General features: G+C 40.1%; 1 protein-coding gene across 2 annotated transcripts in view; it reads left to right on the top strand.

The window, feature by feature from the left end:
- The window catches only part of RORA (RAR related orphan receptor A), a 743703-nt gene that overhangs the window by 552367 nt on the left and 170832 nt on the right, over positions 1–20504 (top strand). Inside the window, exon 2 of one of the 2 annotated variants that reach the window (XM_034938859.3) lies at positions 1013–1042. In XM_034938859.3, the coding sequence (XP_034794750.1) occupies positions 1013–1042 (30 nt within the window). Of the gene's footprint in view, positions 1–1012; positions 2549–20504 lie in introns of both variants that reach the window. The other variant, XM_034938861.3, reaches the window with a different exon arrangement.

The following is a 20504-nucleotide window of genomic DNA, read 5'->3' as shown; positions in this document are numbered from 1 at the left end:
TAACAGGTCTGATGTGGCTGCCAAATTTTTCAACAACTTTTACTTTCCAAAGGTGGGTTAAATAGTTCCCTTAATAACTTGAAAGAAAAAAAAATTTCAAGGTTTACCACAGTTCTTAGTCACAGGCTAAATGTTTTCAACAGTTTTATGACTTTGAGCCTACTTAGTCTCAAGAACGTCTCCCAAGAACAATGCAGCATAAAGGATTCAAAATGTAGTAATTCTGAAATGGAGATAGTGTTGTTTGCATCAAAGCATACATTTATGCTATCTTTATCAGGACTTCTGTGCCAAATGTTGCTTAGTTCTATTTGTCACCTGTTACCTATAAATCATCCTGAAATATCAAGGGTGCTGACTCATGAATCGCTCGTGTTTTCGTAGTTTGTGTTCATACATTTCATTCAGTTGTGTTTCAACTGTATGAAACATTTGGGGACCATTTTTAGAGAAGTAGCAGTGATTCCCTTTCTGACCTTAATGAGTACAGACACATAGGTACATTTGGTGGATGTATTTCCCCCTCACCATTAAAAGTTGTGCTTCATGGGAGGAGGAAGGGTCGTTTTCATTAAAGAGTAAACACAGAACCAATGGCCATAGCAAATTAATTGCCGTGTTGCTCATCTTACCCTCGTCTGAGTAGGCTGGCATTGCTCTCTTGTGCCTTAAATCTTTCCCACTCTGCCTATAAACATGATTGTCTCCCCTACTTAAAATAAAAAATAAGAGTCTCCTCGCGTCCTGTTTAACCCTCTTTAGTTATTGTCCGTGCTCCCCACTTTTACCACAGAACCTCTTAAACCAGGAGGTGATGGTCGCTGCCTCATCAGTCACGGTTGCATGCCTTTGGGGTAGGTCTAGTGACACTCCTGTGCAATGTTAAAACTGGTCTTGCTTCCACTTCCCCATCTGAACTAAACGCCTTCCTGAGCACACTGGGAATGACGGACATTCAAAGCAGCACACACAGGGCACTTTCTAACCTATGTTATTGTTTCTTCTCTTCCAGGTATCTCAGTAACGAAGAAGACACATACATGTAAGTAATGCATTTTTTTTCTGTCCAAAGTTTTCTGAAGAGTTGGAATTCGCATATGTCTGGCTGCTGTGACCCTTCAAGTATATACTAATGTTTCAGCTGTGATCCATGGTCAACAGAGGTCATTTTTTTTCAATCTGTAGTGGTCGGAAGTGGCACATCTCCACCTGTTTGTACTGAGTGTGTGTTGAAGAGAGAGGCTAGAGACATATTCTGATGAATTCCAGTGTTTCCAGCCATGAAGCTTTAGAAAAATCATGAAATCTAGCCAGGAGGATCAATTACTTACTGATCACCCTTATCCTAGATCCTTCTTAGAAGAGCTGGTATGTTTCTAGGAAACATCACCTTGATTTCTTTTAAACTTTGGTCTCCTTTTCCTCACCACTAGTTCACAAATTAGGCCGTTTCGTACTCATGTCTGTGGAGCAGAGATGCTGACTGGGAATAGAGGCGCTGTCGCTCGACCACGGGCATGGCCTGCGAGGGCCCTGATAAATGGCATCGGTAGTTTGATGTGGAAACGTGTGCTGGATTTATGCTCTGTATTCATCCCACTTCTCAGGTTCAACTGCTTTCATCAATTGCCTTCATTTGAACTACACCATAAGTTACAAACTCACGTCAATGTAAGGTGTTGTGATTTGCAATCTGAGCAATGATGTTTGACTGTGCCTTGAACCTCAGGATGAAACAAGACATCATTGATGCAGGCAGTCAACTTTCACTGTAATTGACCAGCATATTATTTAGGCTTTGAATTAATGGTGTCATTAGAATTTGATGACTATTTTAGACCACGGATACGTGCTACCTATGAGATACGTTTGGGCATTCTTCGAAGGCAAGCAGTGGAGATATTTATGGCACAATACAGGGACAACAAGGATGTATCCCCCAATTTTTCCTAATTACACTTTAAATTTTTTTATTTCATGTGAAACGTTTGGGGGAAAACATCTGTATTACATCAAAGTAGTTTATCTTGTGCCTCAGTTGATTCTTGAAATCTGCTCTTGGGTTTGTCTGTCTGTCTATCTGTATTTGTAGAAAACAAAAATGAAAAAAAAAAAAAAGAAAAAACCAAAAAACGTCAAATTGGATGAGAAGTTGCCTGACTCTGAGGGCCCTGTCCTGCAGTCTCTCCACGTGGCTCTCTCATGGCCTTCAATGGAATGTTTGCTTGAGGAACAATGAAAAGGTCAGGCCCGTACTAGACACATGATCCGGATGGCACCTCCATCTCTCAATGCACAGTTCCAGTTGGCTGTCCCTCCATCAGGGTAGTCTGTGACCCTTAGCTTTTTGGGGGTTGTTTTGTCGTTGTTGTTGTTCTTGTTCTTGCTGTTGTCGGTGCATAATTGAGCTCATGATGACTGAGAGATTGACAGTGCAGGAGACTGAAGTCCTCTGTATATCCGCAGGGCAGGCATGGTACAGAGCGCTTCCTTGCACAGCCTTGCCCATGAGCTCGTCCCTGGCCCGGAGGGACCCACTCTAGAGGTGGTAAGTAATTCAGTCTTTCTGCTAGCTCAGTCCTGGGCCTCTCCCCAACAGGGGCTGATGATTGTGCCTACTGTTTATGGTGGTTTGGGGTATGGACTCCTGGCCACCTGGCAATGTACAGAAAGCTACTGACTGTTTGCATTATGACTTGGCTCTTAGATAAGTGGACAAAACCACTACTTCAGCTCCACTGGACACGAAGAGTACATCTCAACTAATAAGATAACATAGACAGAAATCTAGATGTTACCTAGTATACAGACAGTCCATATAAAGAGAGACATTTGAGGAACTGTCATCCCTGAGAATAATTTTCTTGGGCTATTGCAGAAACAACAGCCTGTGGTTGAGTTTAAATTCATGGAGGGACTTAGATGACAGCATGAGAGTGGTGGCTAGAGAGGAAAAATTGGTGTTCTAATAACAGACACTTGAACCAGGTGGGTCTTTCCACAGAGGCTTAAAGAATTTCATCAGCTATACTGGCTTTAATGCAAAATCAAGATATAGCCACACAGGGTGGACTTTGAGTGCCTTTCTAACTATGAAAATCAGCAAGAAAATTCTTAGGCATTAAGCTTGAAGTCAATGTAGAAAGACTTAAAGCTCCTTTTATATAATGGACAGAAAGATTTGGATCAGAAATGATATTGTTTTGGTTGATGTTTACTTTCATGATTTGGGGGAGAGGGCCCAGAATAAAAATGGCCAAATGACAAAATTGGAAAGAATAGCACCTGAAAACACAGTTGACACAAAACTTTACATATGCCAAGGAGAAATTGAATTGTCCAAGTTACATGTTAGTGGAAGTCCTCCATGCCACTTGAACATGGAGATTGTTTTTGTCACCCAGCTCAGCAGACAGCCCATCGTATTTCTGATCTTAGCATCTCCACAGGGCCCACAGCTTGTGAGGAGAAAGACAATCAGTCAGTTTTTTCTCTTATAACAGTCACCCAAATTACTTCTTCTTTAGCATTTGTTGAATTTTTCTTGAAAACTGAACTGTCCTAACTTGCCTATACGTTTTTTTTTAAGATGTTAAATTCCAGCTCCTCTTAAATCATCTTGACATCTGTTCTTCAAAAAGTTTCACTATCAGTGAAGTGTATGAATTCATTTTTGTACCATCTCAAAACTTCCATTTTTAGCCAGGGTTCTGGAAACCTTAGTCAAGACTTGACTACATAATCATCGACAGCTGAAGTCACCCGACATTAGCAATTTCAATCTTGGTTTCCTAACTGCCCTCACGGAGAGATTGTTCAACTTACAAATTAATATGTACAGCTGCAGAATATATTATCAGACCAGAGTGTCAGCTCACAGGTACACAAGACAGAGGTGCACATACTGCAAAATGAGCCTGAATAGTTGTGACACCAGATAGTATTTTAGTCCACCTTGTTATCTGGAAAGCACAGGTATTGTTTCTTTAAAAAAAAATAAATGTTTTGGGTGACTTGAGCCAGAAATTCCCATGAAAGGAAATTTGATTGTTAAGCTTCAGAGGAGCCCATGGACATAGTCGTTGGAGAACTCAGTTTCTCCTAAGCTCCTGAGAAGGGTACCTTAAGTGTTTGTTTTCTGTTTAGTTGGCCAGTGGGAGAAGACAAGCTTTGGAATTTCTAGTGTTTCTCGTGCCCAAATTGTTCAAGGAATTCTTATATTTGTGATGTTCTTCAATTGTTGATAGGAAATGTTGCTGTTGGTTTTTGGTGTGCAAACATAAAAGAGAGTTTTTAATATTAGATCAATTTTACACTGTGGTGTGGAATTGCAATTTAATTTTCCTGGGGATTATATAGCACATGTATTTGGTTGGACCCCTTCAAGATTGCTTTGCTTTGGTGTTTCACAAGTTTGTTCTGGTCTCTTTCCTGCTGAAATAGCCACCATGCAGATAAGTATCATTTTCGGAATCAGCTGCTGTGTTGGTTTTTATTATTTGCCAAGGACAACGAGTCATTCACTCCTGAATTCTTAGTCTAATTCTTCTTGGATAGTTCTGCATTTGCTACAACGTTACAAGAGGATAAATATGGAGGTGAAAAGATGCAACAAATCATCATCCTAGCTCTTTCCAGCTACTGGAAAGTTTAGCATCATGGAGTCCTAACCTCAGAGGACATATATCAGACAGCCACCACAACACAGACCCAAAAGATATCTGGTAGGCCCCTGAACCGTTTCCAGAGGCATCAGACCATTGCTGCTTCCTTCTGTTCTCATCCTTGTTTACAGTCCTTGTACCTCTTGTCCTAGCCTGCCCTGCCTGCTTTCTCCCACACTGAGGGACAGATACAAGCTTCTGAAAGGTGCAGGTTACTCAGTGGAAGCAGTCAGGAAAATGTGTCAGTTTACTCCCAACTTGAGTTGTTAATTTTCCCCAATAAAAACCCAAACAAGATATGCCTCTGAACCTTCTGAAATGTTTTCATTTAACATGAATAGCCATTAAAAGGTAATCTAGTACATTTTCAAATGTTTGATTGTAGCAGGCTAATACCTACAATATAAAATTAAAGCACTGTGTTATTTATAAAAAGATTTAGTTCTCAATAGTAAAATATTTTAGCACAAATCAAAATATTTCTCTGAGAACTAATCTTTTGCATCCATTTTAAAAAGTGTTTATTGCAATCATTGAAAATGGAGTAGGTTAATGTATTCACTTTTCACCCCAGAGACTTGGCTTTGAATTTGACTTAGAGAAAATTAGTTTTGAGGCCTCAACCTCCTCTCCATAGGCATTTGTTGATATCACAAAATGAACCCAACAAGTTGTCACAATTGTTGCCATTTACTCAGGAGATCCAAAAACTAGAATAACCTTATTTTCTCATTTTTTTTCCTTTCCTTGAGGCCATACTTTTTTATTGTAGACTCTTAGCAACCCCAAACTTGGGGCTCACCCACATTGTTTTCACAGTCCAGGAAAACTCAGGAACCATTCTTGGCAAAGCTAATGGAAGGTGCTTTGGTGATATAGTTAGTAGGTTTCCGTGGCAACCCATGTGACTCACAGTGACTCACGGCAGTTATAATTTCTGTTGCTGGCAGGGTGTTCCATTAGGACAGATGTGAGAAGAAGCCACGCTGAAGTTCTTTTAGTAGGCCTTCATCCAGATCCTGTCTGCCCATTGACAAATAGTCAGGAAAAGGGATAACCTAGTACTCACAAAGTAACTGGAAGATTCATTGCTTAGCTTACCAAGGCTACCAGCTATCTCAGACAGTAAGCTTGTTGGCAGTGGGTCATGACTAAAATACAGGTGCTGGCCTCTTAAAGGGCTAATTAAGGGACAACTATTCATTGAGGACCTACTCTGCACTGACAGGCTTTTTACCTTCCAGGCGTTTACAGACTAGTTGTAAGTAAAGACTAGAGGGAGACAAGATAGGGGATAGGGTGGGATAGAAGTGCATAATCACATAAAACAATCTGAAAACACAAATGCCAAGTGTACCAGTTCCATAAGTCAGCTCATAACTGGAAAACAAACTAAGCTGGAAGTATGGGAGAGGAAAAGAAAACTAGAGAAAACATCGAGGATTCTCATATTGTGATCCAAGCATAAAATAGCAATAAAGCAAAAGGCAAAAATTTAACCCTGGGTGCTAAAACCTATCCCCGCTGCTCATCTCCACCCATTCTTACAGAGTAACATCTATTTAGTTTCTTCAAATCAGCCAGTCTGAGAAAGTAAAAATCCCTCTGTACTGTCTGGAAGCGTTTGCCTTGTTTAGAGTCAGCCTGCTCAGCTAGAGCCAAGCCCTCCTAAGCTTAACAGGATTTCTCTGTCTCATCATATTAAAAATAAATGGACTGCACTTGGCCCTGCCAGTCAGTTCTTCCAAAGTAGAAGATTTGCATAGTCCTAAAGCCCACAGTTCATGGCGAGGACCTGTGAACTCCATAGAAAAACTGAATAGTTACCTGAGCATTTCCATCCCAACATCCAGTTGATTCAAGTTTGCCCAGTTAGTAGACTTGAGGTTCATGAATTGCATTTTGACAAAAAGTATTTGTATTCCCACTTCATAACATAGGTTCCAAAGGGTGTGTTGAGATGGTGATTGGCTCTTTAAAATCCATAATCACTACCAGGGAGAAAACAAACATGCCTAGCCTACGAGGGATTGGTGTGGACTTGATAGACTTATTACATACTTGATAAATGCTTAGTTAGACATGATTAGATTGATTTTTTAAAAAGCGCTAGATGTCTATGACATAAGTTTGCAATATGCTTAGTTTAATGTTGACAGTAATAATGGCAGAAGTAATAGCAGTAGTACCATTACTTGTAGTAGCAGCAGCAGCAATAGCAGGAACACCACCTACCAAGCAATCTGAATATTCGAAGCATTGTGTTTAATGCTTTACGTGCATTATCTCATTTAATCTGCTCATCAGCTTTATGAGCTTTGTACTGCTTGCACCCGCATTTTAAATAAGAAAATGTACATGAGAGACAAGTAGCTTAGAGAAGTGAAAAACCTTGTTAACTCAGCCAGCTGGGCAAAGCCTGGAGTCAAAACAGAGTAGATTGCCCCCTTGTGCACACATAAGAGCCACACTGTTATCTCCAGTATCAACATTAACTAATACTTGTGGGGCACTGAGTGCTAGGCACTTCTCTAAGCACTTTCTAAGTGTTCATTTATTTATCTTTACTGCAACTTTGTGAGGTAGGTGTTGCTACTATCCCCACTTTACAGATGAAAACCGAGGTCAAGGGTCCTACAACTAGCTAGTATGTGGTGGAGCCAGGATGTGAAGGCAATCCCCAGTTTAAATGCTTTTAAAATGAAGAGCTTCATTTTTCAGAGTGGTTCTTCCACTCTAAAGTATAGGAAGAAAGCCAAGTGCAACATAGTCATTCTTACAATTGACCAAGGTTTCCTTTTACCTTACAACTATGCTACCTCCATAGGCTTCTAAGCTTGAAGAACAAACTGATTATAAGAAAGGGGAATGTTATTCCCACTATGTGAAAAAAAGTATTTAAACGAAGTAGTCTACTGGAAACTGTACAGCGTTCTTACTTTATTATTTTTTTTAGAAGGGGACTCGCTCTGTTGGCCAAGCTGGAGTGTAGTGGCATGCGCGTGGCTTACTGCAGCCTCAACCTCTTGGTCTCAGGAGATCCTCCTGCCTCAGCTTCCCAAGTAGCTGGGACATGCTCAGCTAATTTGTTTTTTATTTTTAGTTTTTTGTAGCGACAGGGTCTTGCTGGCTGGGCTTGGTGGCTCACCCCTGTAATCCCAGCACTTTGGGAGGCCGAGGCAGGCAGATCACCTGAGGTCAGGAGTTTGAGACCAGCCTGACCAACATGGTGAAACTCCATCGCTACTAAAAATACAAAAATTAGTCAGGTGTGGTGGCACACGCCTGTAATCTCAGCTACTTGGGAGGCTGAGGCATGAGAATCACTTGAACCCGGGAGGCAGAGGTGGCAGTGAGCTGAGATCACGCCACTGCACTCCAGCCTGGGCGATGGAGTGAGAGTCTGTCTCAAAAAGAAAAAAAAGAGAGAGACAGAGTCTTGCTATGTTGACCAGGCTGGTCTCTGAACTCTTTAGCTCAAGAGATCCTCCTGCCTCAGCCTCCCAAAGTGCTGGGATTACAGGCATGAGCCACTGTGCCTAGCCAACCTTCTTACTTTAAATGACCATTACTTATCTTTTTAACAATTTAACTTAGTTCATCAAAGAACTGATGTCTACTTAATGTCATACAACACAACTGATTCCATAATAAAACAATTGTTCAAAGTGGTTACTTCTGCTTCTAGGACAGCTATGTACCCCACACTAGTAATAATATATATTTCGTACAGCACAAACCCATCTTCCTCTGAAACAAAGCCTTTAACGGACATTAATGACATTTATAATAAATTTATAATTTTTTGTTAGACCAACTTAGTAATTCATTTATAACTTTCATTGCCACAAAGCAGTACTATGATTCAGGACACAGTGGTTTCTTTGAAACCTATCCAAACCCAAAAAAACCCTGGAAGCTAACAGAATGCTCAGGAAACAGATATATATATATCTCAATGGGATATATAAGAAAATTAACATCTAGATTTTGAGGATGTTTAAGCATATCTGAACTTAGGACTGGATTTACACTTATATCAGCTTCTCTTTTTATTGCAATCTGTATGCAAAGGAATAAAAACGTAGAAGAAACAGAGATGCCAATGTGTTTAAAACAAGAAGAGAGTGATCACTCTACATTAACTTTCATTGGTGACACTACATTTTTTACACTGATTTCTTTATCAATTCTGTGGCCAGGAAGTTAGTGCATTTGTAGTCACATGGCCCTTTGGATTATAATTGACATCCACATCTATACATTATAATGATGAAGATTTTTAAGCTATTCAATTATTGTTTTCCTTTGACTGCCAAAATCCCTTGCAATGGAATGTTCTCCACCCAATCCACTTCCACTTCTGGGAAAACATGTTTTTCTATGTAGGAGTGATAGCTCTTTCCCTTCTTGATTTTGTGTGTCTCCTAGGCATCAACTCCAGCTCTTAATGTCTTAAATAGTTAATAGCCAAGGATACTGATTAGAAGGCATATTGAGGAGTGGCCGGGCATGGTGGCTCACGCTTGTAATCCCAGCATTTTGGGAGGCCGAGACGGGCGGATCACTGAAGGTCAAGAGTTTGAGACTAGCCTGGCCAACATGGTGAAACCCCATCTTAACTAAAAATACAAAAAGTAGCTGAGTGTGGTAGTGTGCACCTGTAATCCCAGCTACTAGGGAGGCTGAGGCAGGATAATCGCTTGAACCTGGGATGCTGAAGCGGCAGTAAGCTGAGATCACAGCACTGCACTCCAGCCTGGGCCATGTAGTAGGACTCCATCTCAAAAAAAAAAAAAAAAAAAAAAAAAAAAAAAAAAAGAGGTAGGATATGCTAGATTAAGGTTTGGATTCAGTGGAAAGGCCTTAATCTATAAATCTTTTATTTTACATTTTTTTCTTAGAGGAAAGGGGAAGGAAATTATATGGTGGGCAATCCAGACACCTGCAATATCGGGGTCTGAGGAACAGAGGCTGGAAAGTAGACTGCAGTTCATACCTACGGAAAGATAGGGCAGGGAGCCAGGCAGATTTTCTTAGCTTGATATTTCTTAACCCCTGCTCTGTGCCTAACATTGTGTAAGGCATATTGCAGTATAGGTAATCTAACTTATATTCCTCCCTGTCTAATAGTTTAGTCTGTATCTAGGAGAAAGGACACACACATTTGAGGAACTTTCAGTATGAAAGAATTGCAGGAAAATGCAGGGCTATGAAATTTTGCCATTTCAATGGCAAAAACCACAATTACTTTTGCACCGACCTGATAGAATATGTGTTTAAATGCTGTATGAGTTGGGAACATGTGTGGTGAGCTGAGCTTGCTCTGGAAGGGTAGCAAGAATTAGGTGTGATCAGGGATGATTGTGTAGATCGGTCTGACTGGAGTAGAGTATTAACAAGGAAAAGGGAGACCAGTAAGAACAGAGAGCAGGTTTTGGCTTTCTCTCATAACCAATGTGGAGCCACAGAAGGTGTGTGAAAAAACGCAGTGACCTATAAACAGTGTTTTTCTGCCACAGTCATTTAGTTAGGGTTATGTGAATCAGATGTTCCCTGCTCCAGTCCCTTCTCTGAACCCAGGTGACATCTTTATCCTTGGTTAGAACTACTTCTGTGTGTGCTCCTGTGACCAACTACATTAAAAAACAACAACAACAACAAACAAACAAAAAAATGCTTATTGAGAAGGAGAGATCTGGTCCGAAAAGAGAAGGCTCTTCTGATTATTAAAGAAAAAGGATGTTCACTTTTTCTCTAACTCCACGGTGTTAAGGTCTAATTGTAAGACCCGTTCTTGCCATTTCATTAAAATCAGAGGCATGGAATGTGCAGTGAAACTTGAAAAATACATAAGCACTTTGAATTTTGTAGCTAATGGTTCTCCTTGCTTTCTTTCATTCGAGCTGCTAATTGGCTGCAGGCTACTCTGCTACCCTGGGAGCCTCTGTCTTTCCAACCCTTTTAAACTCAGCTACAAATAGCTTTATAAAAATTTAAACCCCAAATTCCAAACCTTGCTCACTCCTTAGGTAGGAAAGTCAACTGCAGTGACTATTACTTTTTCATCAGCACAAAGAATTATTTCCCTCATGTAGCTGGACAATTATGGTAAGAGGACAACTAAGCATCCTTTTCTCATTATGGATATTTCTTAATTTCCTTAGAATATGTTTCTGTCGTTTTACTTAAAGAATACCAAGGTCCTGATGAGGCATTTTCATTGGCTGCGCGTTCTTAGTCTCCAGTATAATGAATCATATTGAGTTAATTTATCTCTCTTTCTCTTACACCATGTCTTTTTGTGTCGACAAAACTGAAAATTCACTTTCCCTCACCAGGTTGGGGCGTCGGGATAATTGATTGTTACCAGTCTCTGCTGTTAGTAGACAGGATAACACCAGTGCCTCTAGAGAACAGGTGAAAACTAAACTCTGTCCCCCGAGGCCAATGAAATAGCTGTTTGGTCCCTTGTGTGAAACTTCCTAATAACTTAACTGGGCAGCCTCTGGGTCCCTGGAGGGTTTCTCCACAAGAGTATTCCCTCTCTTTGTTAAGATTGCTTATTAAAAATGATTTTATAATGAAGTTGCCTCAAATAGCAGCTCTTTTCCTGGTTGTCCTTGAAGCTGTGGTGAAGAACCTTAGAGACAACTGTCTAGGGTTTTCCTCCTTGTTAAAAACTTCTCTCTTACCACTCTTGCTCTTGATTTTTAAGGAGACAAAGTCTAACTGACACAAGTCCCTCTCCGGCTGATTATGTCGCTTCAAACATTGTGCAAGGCATTATTGGTAGTTCAACTTGTCATTCGGGCTCAGGAATCGAACTGATCTACGTGGAGTGAGGACAGTTAAGTCTGCAGCGGAAACAAGGCTGTCGGGCTTCCCCCTGAGAGCAGCAGCCAAGGAATGCTGCTGTCATGCTGTCACAAACTCTGCCCCTGACTCTATCAAAACAATGATTTCCAATTATTTCATCTCTTTGGTCCTAGATTTCTTCTATCTATAAACTAACCACTTTCCTGCCACAAGAGACTGTCATGAAGAGGAATTAAATTAAAAAAAAAAAATAGAATCATACTCTTTGGGCTGGGTGCAGTGGCTCATGCCTGTAAACCCAGCACTTTGGGAGGCTGAGGCAGGTAGAGCACTTGAGCCACAGAGTTCAAAACCAGCCTGGGCACGTGGCAAAACCCCATCTCCACCAAAAAATAAAAAGAAAATTAGCTGGGTATGGGGGTGCATGCCTATAGTCCCAGCTACTCAGGATGCTGAGGTGGAAAGATTGCTTGAGCCCAGGAGTTTAAAGCTGCCGCGAGCTATGATCACACCACTGCACTCCAGCCTGGGTGACAGAGTGAGACCCTGTCTCAAAAACAAAAACAAAAAGAAACAAAAAACGAACTATACTCTCTGCTACCCATGGCCTGTGTAAATTCAAAAACTTCTAATACATGTAGGCAATTAGGAGAAAAATCGGTTTTTTATTGTCCACACCATAACCTTAACTTCTTGGCTTGCAAGGGCTTAAGTGTGGTGATGTATTTAACATAAAGAATGATAAAGCACCCGGCAGGGAGGCTCGCTGTCAGAAATATCTGCCTCCGATTTCGTTTCTCAGTGGCCAGGCATTCTCAACAAGCAACACAGGAAACAACAAACCATATAAAGTTGTTAGTGACAGATTCAGCTTGAAATATTTTTCTAACTTTAAGGCTTGTCAGGCAGTAAACCTGCAGAGCAGAGAACTCAAGGTGTGGCTTGGCACTTGTTTTGCTTTGCAGTGTGAATACAACAGAACACCAACAGTAAGAGGGACGATTGTGAATCTTTTAGGGAAGAGAGCCCAGTCTTGTCTAGTGGTACCAAGACTCACTGTGTGCTAAGAGTGTGATAAAAATCTGTCTTGGCTAAATTCTATTCTCTGAGATGAGGTATATTAGAAAACACCAGCCTTACATTCGGTAATTCCTGCTCCTGCACAATAAAAAAGAAAAGTAAGGAAAAAGAAAAACTGTGGCTTTCTCTAGAACTTGACTGTGGCCTTCTCTAGAATCTTCTGATTCTACCTCCTTAGAAACAAGGTGGAATCTTCTCATTCAACCTCCTGTAAGGTTTTCTGTCACCTGAGGAGTCTAAATTCTAAGTATGGCATTCAAGGCCTTTTACAATCTGGTCTTAATCTTTCCACTGCTCTTTTCATGACTTCTCCCATGCAGGCAGTGTTTGCCATCCTCAATGATCTGTTCCCAGGAGATTCCATGCATGGGCATACCTCGGTGCCTTTGTATCTGTAGTATCTTGTTTGTCCTGGAATGTCCTTCATCATCTTCTGCACCTATAAAGTCTTATTGCTCCATCAAAGGCCAACACAAGTAGCATCTGCCGTGCAAAGCCTTCTCCAATTCCACCTTGTTAATTGCTGCAGCCCCCACAGTACATTCTTAAGGTGACAGTATAAAATGTATTGCAGAATAGTTGCTGTTTATGTAGCTTTGTCCTACTAGATATTCTTTAATTTTTTTGGCCGGGTGTGGTGGCTCATGCCTGTAGTCCCAGCACTTTGGGAGGCTGAGGAGGGGGGATTGCTGAGTCCAGGAGTTCAAGAACAGCCTGGAAAACATAGGGAGACCAGGTATCTACAAAAAAAAAAAAAAAAGAAATTAAGTAGCCATGCATGCTGGCACACACCTATAGTTCCAGCTACTTGGGAGACTGAGCTGGGAGGATTGCTTGAGCCCCGGAAGTCAAGACTACAGTTAGTAGAGAGTGCACCACTGCACTCTAGACTAGACTACAGAGCAAGACCCTGTTTCAAAAAAAAAAAAAAATTATCTTTGTATCCCTTGGGCTTAACAGAGTGATCAGTATCTACTATGTGCTCAATTAATACCTGTAGATTTTAAATAAGTGTGTCTGTATGTGTGTGTATACATACACAATTTTATGACCACTCTTGTCGCTCATTTCAGTTTGGCCAAAAATAATGATCTTTTCATTGTTAACAGCTATAAGAAAGAATAGGCTGGGTACAGTGGCTCACACCTGTAATCCTAGCACTTGGTGAGGCCAAGGCAGACAGATCACCGGAGGTCAGGAGTTCGAGACCAGCCCGGCCAACATGGGGAAACCCCGTCTTTACTAAAAATACAAAAATTAGCCAGGCATGGTGACAGGCGCCTGTAATCTCAGCTACTAGGGAGGCTGAGGCACGAGAACTGCTTGAACCCAGGAGATGGAGGTTGCAGTGAGCTGAGATCACACCACTGCACAGCGAGACTCAGTCTCAAAAAAAAGAAAAGAAAGAAAGAATAGGTATTTATTACTTGAAATTATATTGTGAGATTTGCATTATAATAGTTTGGAAACTGATACTATAATTCAAAGGGCTGCTTGACATCTGGCAATTTACCATATGCATTTTGAGTCTCAGTATTTAGGGCTAAATTTTAGGGCTGATAGCTTTAAAGTTTCTTTCTGCAGTTTGTAAGATTTAAGTCAGAATCTTATCGACAGGTTTAAAAATACTTGCCTATCTTTCTAGATATGAAGAATGTGTTAATTTTCTGAGTGACCTCTTGAACACCATTTGTTTGCATTATCCATGTAAATCAGATTATCGAATCTATAGAGTAAAAGGTAAAGGGACCATTTTCAGTTACCACTGGCATCTACATTTATGCAAAGTAGGAAACTACCTACTAGAAAAGAGAATTGGCTGACCTTTCCAAGAATGAATGGTGTATCCTATCAAGGGAAATATCCTGTATTTGTCCAGTCTAGAGAAGAAAAAGTAATCCTAAAATGTTTAACAGTTTCTGAAGTAGATGTCCTGATAATCCCAGATTACTTATTGAATTTTAAGGTAAATTCTGGAAAGAAATGACATTTATTTGTTCAAGGTCAGAACACGTGACTTGCTATGTTTGTCTGGTCTAGAATGTAAGTATGTTTCCTTAGTTTAGCAGGAACCAATAATTTCAAAACTATTGTCCACCTCATCAGTGGCTGCACACAACCACAGTTTCTGTGCTCTTTTCCTTGGAATTCTTTTAAAAATGTCCTTTAGGCTTCATATGCAGCTCCCTCCCTACTTTTGTTTGTAACTTTTTCTTGAGTCAAAACAAGAGGAGCAAAATTATCCCCTGCAGTATCAATTGCTTGAGTGGAAGCCTTGCTCATAAATGAGAGGATGAGATGTGACCCAATAAAAGAATCTATTTTAATTTTAATTTATTTCCTGGTGGCCTTTTATGCCTCCTTAGGCGATGACCTAACCAATTCTATCTTAACACTGATTTTCTTCTTCCAAGGTCAAAAAGCACTTTGGAATTATTGTAAAAAGAGAAAAAAAGTCCCTTGCCTGTAACGTAAAGTCCGTCTCTTCTTAGGAAATTTAAATCTTACTTTCTCAGCTTCACAATAATTCTTTTCTCATGAGGCGTCTATTAGCAAGCTAAATGAGAACAAGATGAAGGAAGAAGATCTTTTAGGCTTCTGAAGTTGATTTTTTGATAGAAAGGCCATCTCTTATAGCCTCCTTCACCCATTTTCTTTCTCAGATGGGAGTCTTTAATAGCACAGTGAGAGGAGCTATCTTCATTTTGTGCTGCTCTTTCACACAGCCAAGTGCAATCAAAGTAGAAGCTGTCCTAGAAGGCCTATGGTTTTTGATGTTGGAAAAGGAAAAACTGTTACTATCACACACACATCCTCACCACCATCCTCCTGTCCTCCTGCTCCCACACCCCTCAAAAAAGAGTCCTGCCTGGTATCTCTAAATCAAAGAACTTTCCATGGCCTGATTTGTGAAAGTTACCTAATCCTGTGTATAATTGGGGTGATTTGAGAGACAGGAAGATGTTCTCATTTTCACTAGGGGAGCCACTCAGGGACAGTATCATTTAGGAGAATATGTTTTTATTGCCCTAAATTGCTTCACCTGAGATTCGGTTGATACGTTTCTCTTAGCTTAGATTTCTAATGAACAAAATGACCAATATGGGTCTCATTCTCACAGATTTTCCTAGTGCTTTACCTACTCTTTAGTGGTCAGTGAGTTCTTCCTCGTTCTATCCCAGAGTCTTACTTACAAGAATTCTGGAGAGTTGGGTTAATTATGCCACTGAAATGTAGAAGAGCCAACTTCTCACATTCTGTGTGTGTGTGACCAATCATCTACATATCGTACATGATTCTTCTATTATTTTCAATAGCAAAGCCTCATTATAAAATTTCTCATATTGTGGCCAGGTGTGGTGGCTCATGTCTGTAATCCCAGCAATTTGGGAGGCTGAGGTGGGTGAATCACCTGAGGTCAGGAGGTCAAGATCAGCCTGACCAACATGGTGAAACCCCATCTCTACTAAAAACACAAAATTAGCCGGGTATGGTGGCGTATGCCTGTGATCCCAACTACTTGGGGGGCTGAGGCAAGATAATCACTCGAACCTGGGAGGCAGAGGTTGCAGTGAGCCAACATCGCATCATTGCACTCCAGCCTGGGCAACAAGAGTGAAACTCCGCAACAGCAACAACAAAAAAAGTCTCATTTTGTACCATTACCATTAATTTAGCTCACCTTGCAATGCTAGAGTTTTTTTAAAACTTCTGGAACTAACCCTCTTGGCATAAAGGCTAAGTTGGGTCTATCTCACATTGAAGAAAGTGAAGTTCTACCATATTCTGATCTAAAATTCATCATTATGCCCAGCTAATCACTCCACTAAAGTATCCTTAAATAAACGAAGGTATCTTAGATTGAATTCCCCAAAGAATAGGTGCTCAGATTCTGAAACTGGCATACAGAAAGTTTATGGGAGTGTGCTTATAGGGACAATGCCTATAGGGAGTGAGGGAAGCTGGACTGGGCAGAAGGAAAACTTGAACAGTTGCAATATAGGCTTCAGCAGATGCCACAGGGAGATCAGAGTGGGGGTGGCCCTTCAGTGATGTACCAAATTGAAGCAAGGGGGCTGCATCTTTTACTCTGCATCAGGCAGCCATTGGGTGCCAGCTGCACCTAAGGGCATAACCTTGGGCAAGGCAGCTCCACTTTACCTAAGGACAAATCTCAGGAAGCAATTCAGCTATGAGCCACTGGCAGTCAACACTCAGGGCCCCAGGGGAATGAGGGCCTCCATCCTAAAGGGAGGGACCTGTGCAGCACACGACAGCATCCACTACAGGGGGGCAAAAATGGACAAGAAATTTAGCTTTAGTGAAAAACATGTTTTCTTTTATTTAAAATGACACATATTTTATTGCTTAGCTAGGATTTTAATAAAATATATGCTTGGCCTCAGCATTACAGTATACCAGAATTGCACAAACTGAAGAAAAAAATTTTTTTTTTCTGTTGAATAAGGTTCTTCGTTAGGATTTCTGGTCCTGGAAGCATGCATTATAAATCATATGTGTGTGCAATTCCATATAACGTTTTATTTTTCCACACATGGACATTCCAGAGCGTTAACACATTTTTCTCAATTATAAAAATGAATAACACATTTCCAACCATTTGGGCTCACATAAAATGTATTCATATAGGAACAAAAAGAATGCCTGCATAGAACTAGTTATACATATTCCATGTTACTTTTTAGATTTTGACAGTTTGCTACTGTCTAATAATTGAGATACAGTATCTGAAATATTTTTGCAGGGCCTATTTATATGCATAGCAAGTCTCTCTTTTTAGTGGTTTATGAGACTCCACCCTCATTTTGCCTGTTAGCAACTACTTGCAAATTAAGCCAGAATTAAGTAGGAGATTAGTGGTGGCTGTCAAAGATGGGAACCATCATAAGCTAATAATACCATCCCCCAACTGTTGTCATATGAGAAAAAGCTTCTCAGAAATAATTAATGATAAAGCACAAAATGAATTTTAGTTTCATTCATCAAAATCCCAACATTACCTCTATTTTAATGAAATCTGACTTCCATTTTTCTTCTAAGAATGGGAGATCCCAATAGGAGAAAATAAATCCAAGCCTTCTTCATAGAGTGTGGTTGACTGAGAAAAAGAGGTTAAGTGTTTCCACTCTTTGGTTCAATATACATCTTCCTAACACAGACCTCAGCATTCTAAAGTCCCAAGTTTTTCTTCATGCATTCATGGGATTTTCACAAGTCAAAATACCCCTGTTCCCTCTGGGACCAGAAGCTCGAGATACCAGGTAGTTCTGGACAAGGGCTGCTAGTTTCACAGGTGCTGAAGTTTCAGAAAAATATCTGAACCTCTCGGGTTCTGATGGAGTCAGGGTTTATCTAAATGGAATTAAATCTTCCGTAGCTTTCCAGTGTTTAGTTCCCGTGCCTCTGCCTTGGAAAAGAGGGGGCCCTTTCAGGTTGATAGTGAAGTTAATTGAGATTATTCTTCCCCTTATTCAAAGAGAATTAATAGATGGGAGAAACCCTTTACCTGGTCTCAAAGTTTCCATGGTTCCAACAGCTTCTACCTGGGAAAATCCCCAACCATTCTTTTGGAGATCCCTGTGTCTGAGTGAAAGGAATTCTGAAACTGCCCATAGACATCAGTGGCAGCTTGATCAGTCTGCCCTGGGTATTACCATAATAATTACAAGGTCCCAGGCAGATAGCAGCTTTTTAAGTGGCAAAATCACTGTTAGGACAGTGTCCTGTAACTCACTCTTGGGCCAGGAATCGCATGTATGCTATATCAAGTAACTCATCTACATTTGCCATTTTACAGATTGTGCCTGGCCCAGCACATCCGATTGCATGCCTCGTGCAACTGCACCACTTCTTTACAACACTTGCTGATAGTTAGTACAAATTACAGTGATTTTTTTATATAAAGGTAGCTAATGAGCTGAAATGTAAAGTAATTGCTATTTTCAATGGACAGGATGAATCTGCTCTTTAATTTTTTCCTGAAAAAAAAAAAACTCCTCTATTTTTTTTTTTTTTGCCAGAATTTCAGTGAGTGATTCACATTACTGTCAATTACACGCCCTTATTATGGATTACAGCCACTAGGCAGCTGTCCAGGAAAACACAAGTCTGAAAATGCTTCTGTTTTAAGAAAATTAAATTCATGGTTGCTCCTCCTGTGGGCATGTGCAGCAGGCAGGAAGCCTCCACTTTCTTGCCAAGGAAAGGGATAAGGACTTGCCTACTTTATCTGAATTAAATAGCCACTCTGACATCTTGAGATCTTGATACCAATGCCCAGATGTAGGGCTTGGTTTTGGTTTCTAAATAGTTTTTTTTTTCTTTCAGTGTGTGTTACAAAACACAGACTGGTGTTATAAAACAGTATTTCTGGTTATGAGTCACAGCAGTGCCTGTGTGTTACCAGAGAGGCCTCATGGAAGCTGAATGGAGAAACTGTTCGCCTCCCTTCTTCCCAAAAGTCGGAGTTGACAGTTTGAGGCTCTTAGCTCTGTTTTCAAAGATGTCCTCGTTGCCAGCATATGCAGGTAGATTTCTTTTTAAGGTGCAGGTGAAACTACAACTGAAAATACTATCTGTGATGTTAGGCTGCTCCACGGTCTAAGAAATCCAGCTTTTATATGGGCAAAATAAAAGCTGCTAAAGTCTGTCAGAGGCATTCTTCCTAGGAATGGTGTAAGATTTAGCAAAATATCTTTAAAGCATTCCATTAAGGTTGCCTAAATCATTTATGCATTTGGGAAAACTGAGAATTACTTGATATTTTTCCAGTTCTGAGCCTTTAACTACATTTATATCTGATTCATAGAATAAGACATTTCAAATAATATTGCGATGAAGCTGACCTTCACATTATCTGTGTTCCAGATACATTGTGTCTAAGTAATGTCAGCATCTAAAAGAAATATTTAAAAGACAAAGGATTGTGAATTGGGTGAAATCAGTTTCACCTCTTAGCTTGTTTAGATGCTGATTCAAGCCAAAAACTGAAAGAAAAAAAAATGTTTAGATGATTGATGAAATTTGAATATTGATTGGTTCTTTAGATGATAGTAAATAATTTTTTAATATTGTCAGGCATAATACTGTCGTGGTAGTAGTTTTTAAAAAATCCTTATTAGTTGAGATGAAGACTGAAGTAGTTGTGGATGAAATGACAAGATATCCAAGATTTACTTTAAAATGCTCCAGAAAATAAGTATGTTGGGGAGGACTGGGAATAAATAAAGCCAGAGTGATAAAATATTGTTTTAGCAGGGGGATGGGAACATAGTGGTAGATTATGCTATTCAATTTTTTTATGAACTCAAAAATGTTTGACTGAGTTCTTTTTTTCACCTCCTTGTTGTCTGTGATTTATCAGATGATTATTTTTACATTTGGGGTTTGATCACTTTGGGTAGTTAGTATTTAGTGAGGAGGACATGACAAGGATGAAGCATATCAAGTTCAGGCAGTCAACGATGATCTCTTGAACTATATAAAGTGTATGCATTGCTATGTAAATTATGCATTGATTGTTAGCATGCAAGTAAGAAAAGTTACCTTTTATAATAAGGTTGTCTGACCTTCCTTTCAGGTAGCGAAAAGTTGCAAGCATTACCTGCTCTGGTTTTAAATTTTTTTCCATGTTTTCATAGTCATTAAGGCCTAGATTTGATTGTTGGATGGACTAGAGGGTTAACTTCACCTCCCACGTTAGAGATGAGGACGTTTTCTCAGGGCAGTGTAATGTGTCTTGTTCAAAGTCAGTTCTACTTGCTTACAGAAGTGGAAGCAAGACTGGGACCCTTCAAAACCAGTACCCTTTTCAACTCTATCATGCTTCGTCAATCTTGTCCTTTAAAATACTCATTAACAATCTTCCCTCCGGGGATCAAAGCAGTTTTCTAAATCCAGACCAGTGACTGAGTGTCAGAT

The sequence above is a fragment of the Pan paniscus genome, chromosome 16 (genome assembly GCF_029289425.2).
Source record: "Pan paniscus chromosome 16, NHGRI_mPanPan1-v2.0_pri, whole genome shotgun sequence".
NCBI classification, from domain to species: domain Eukaryota; kingdom Metazoa; phylum Chordata; class Mammalia; order Primates; family Hominidae; genus Pan; species Pan paniscus.
This window is presented reverse-complemented; position numbering and strand designations above follow the sequence as displayed.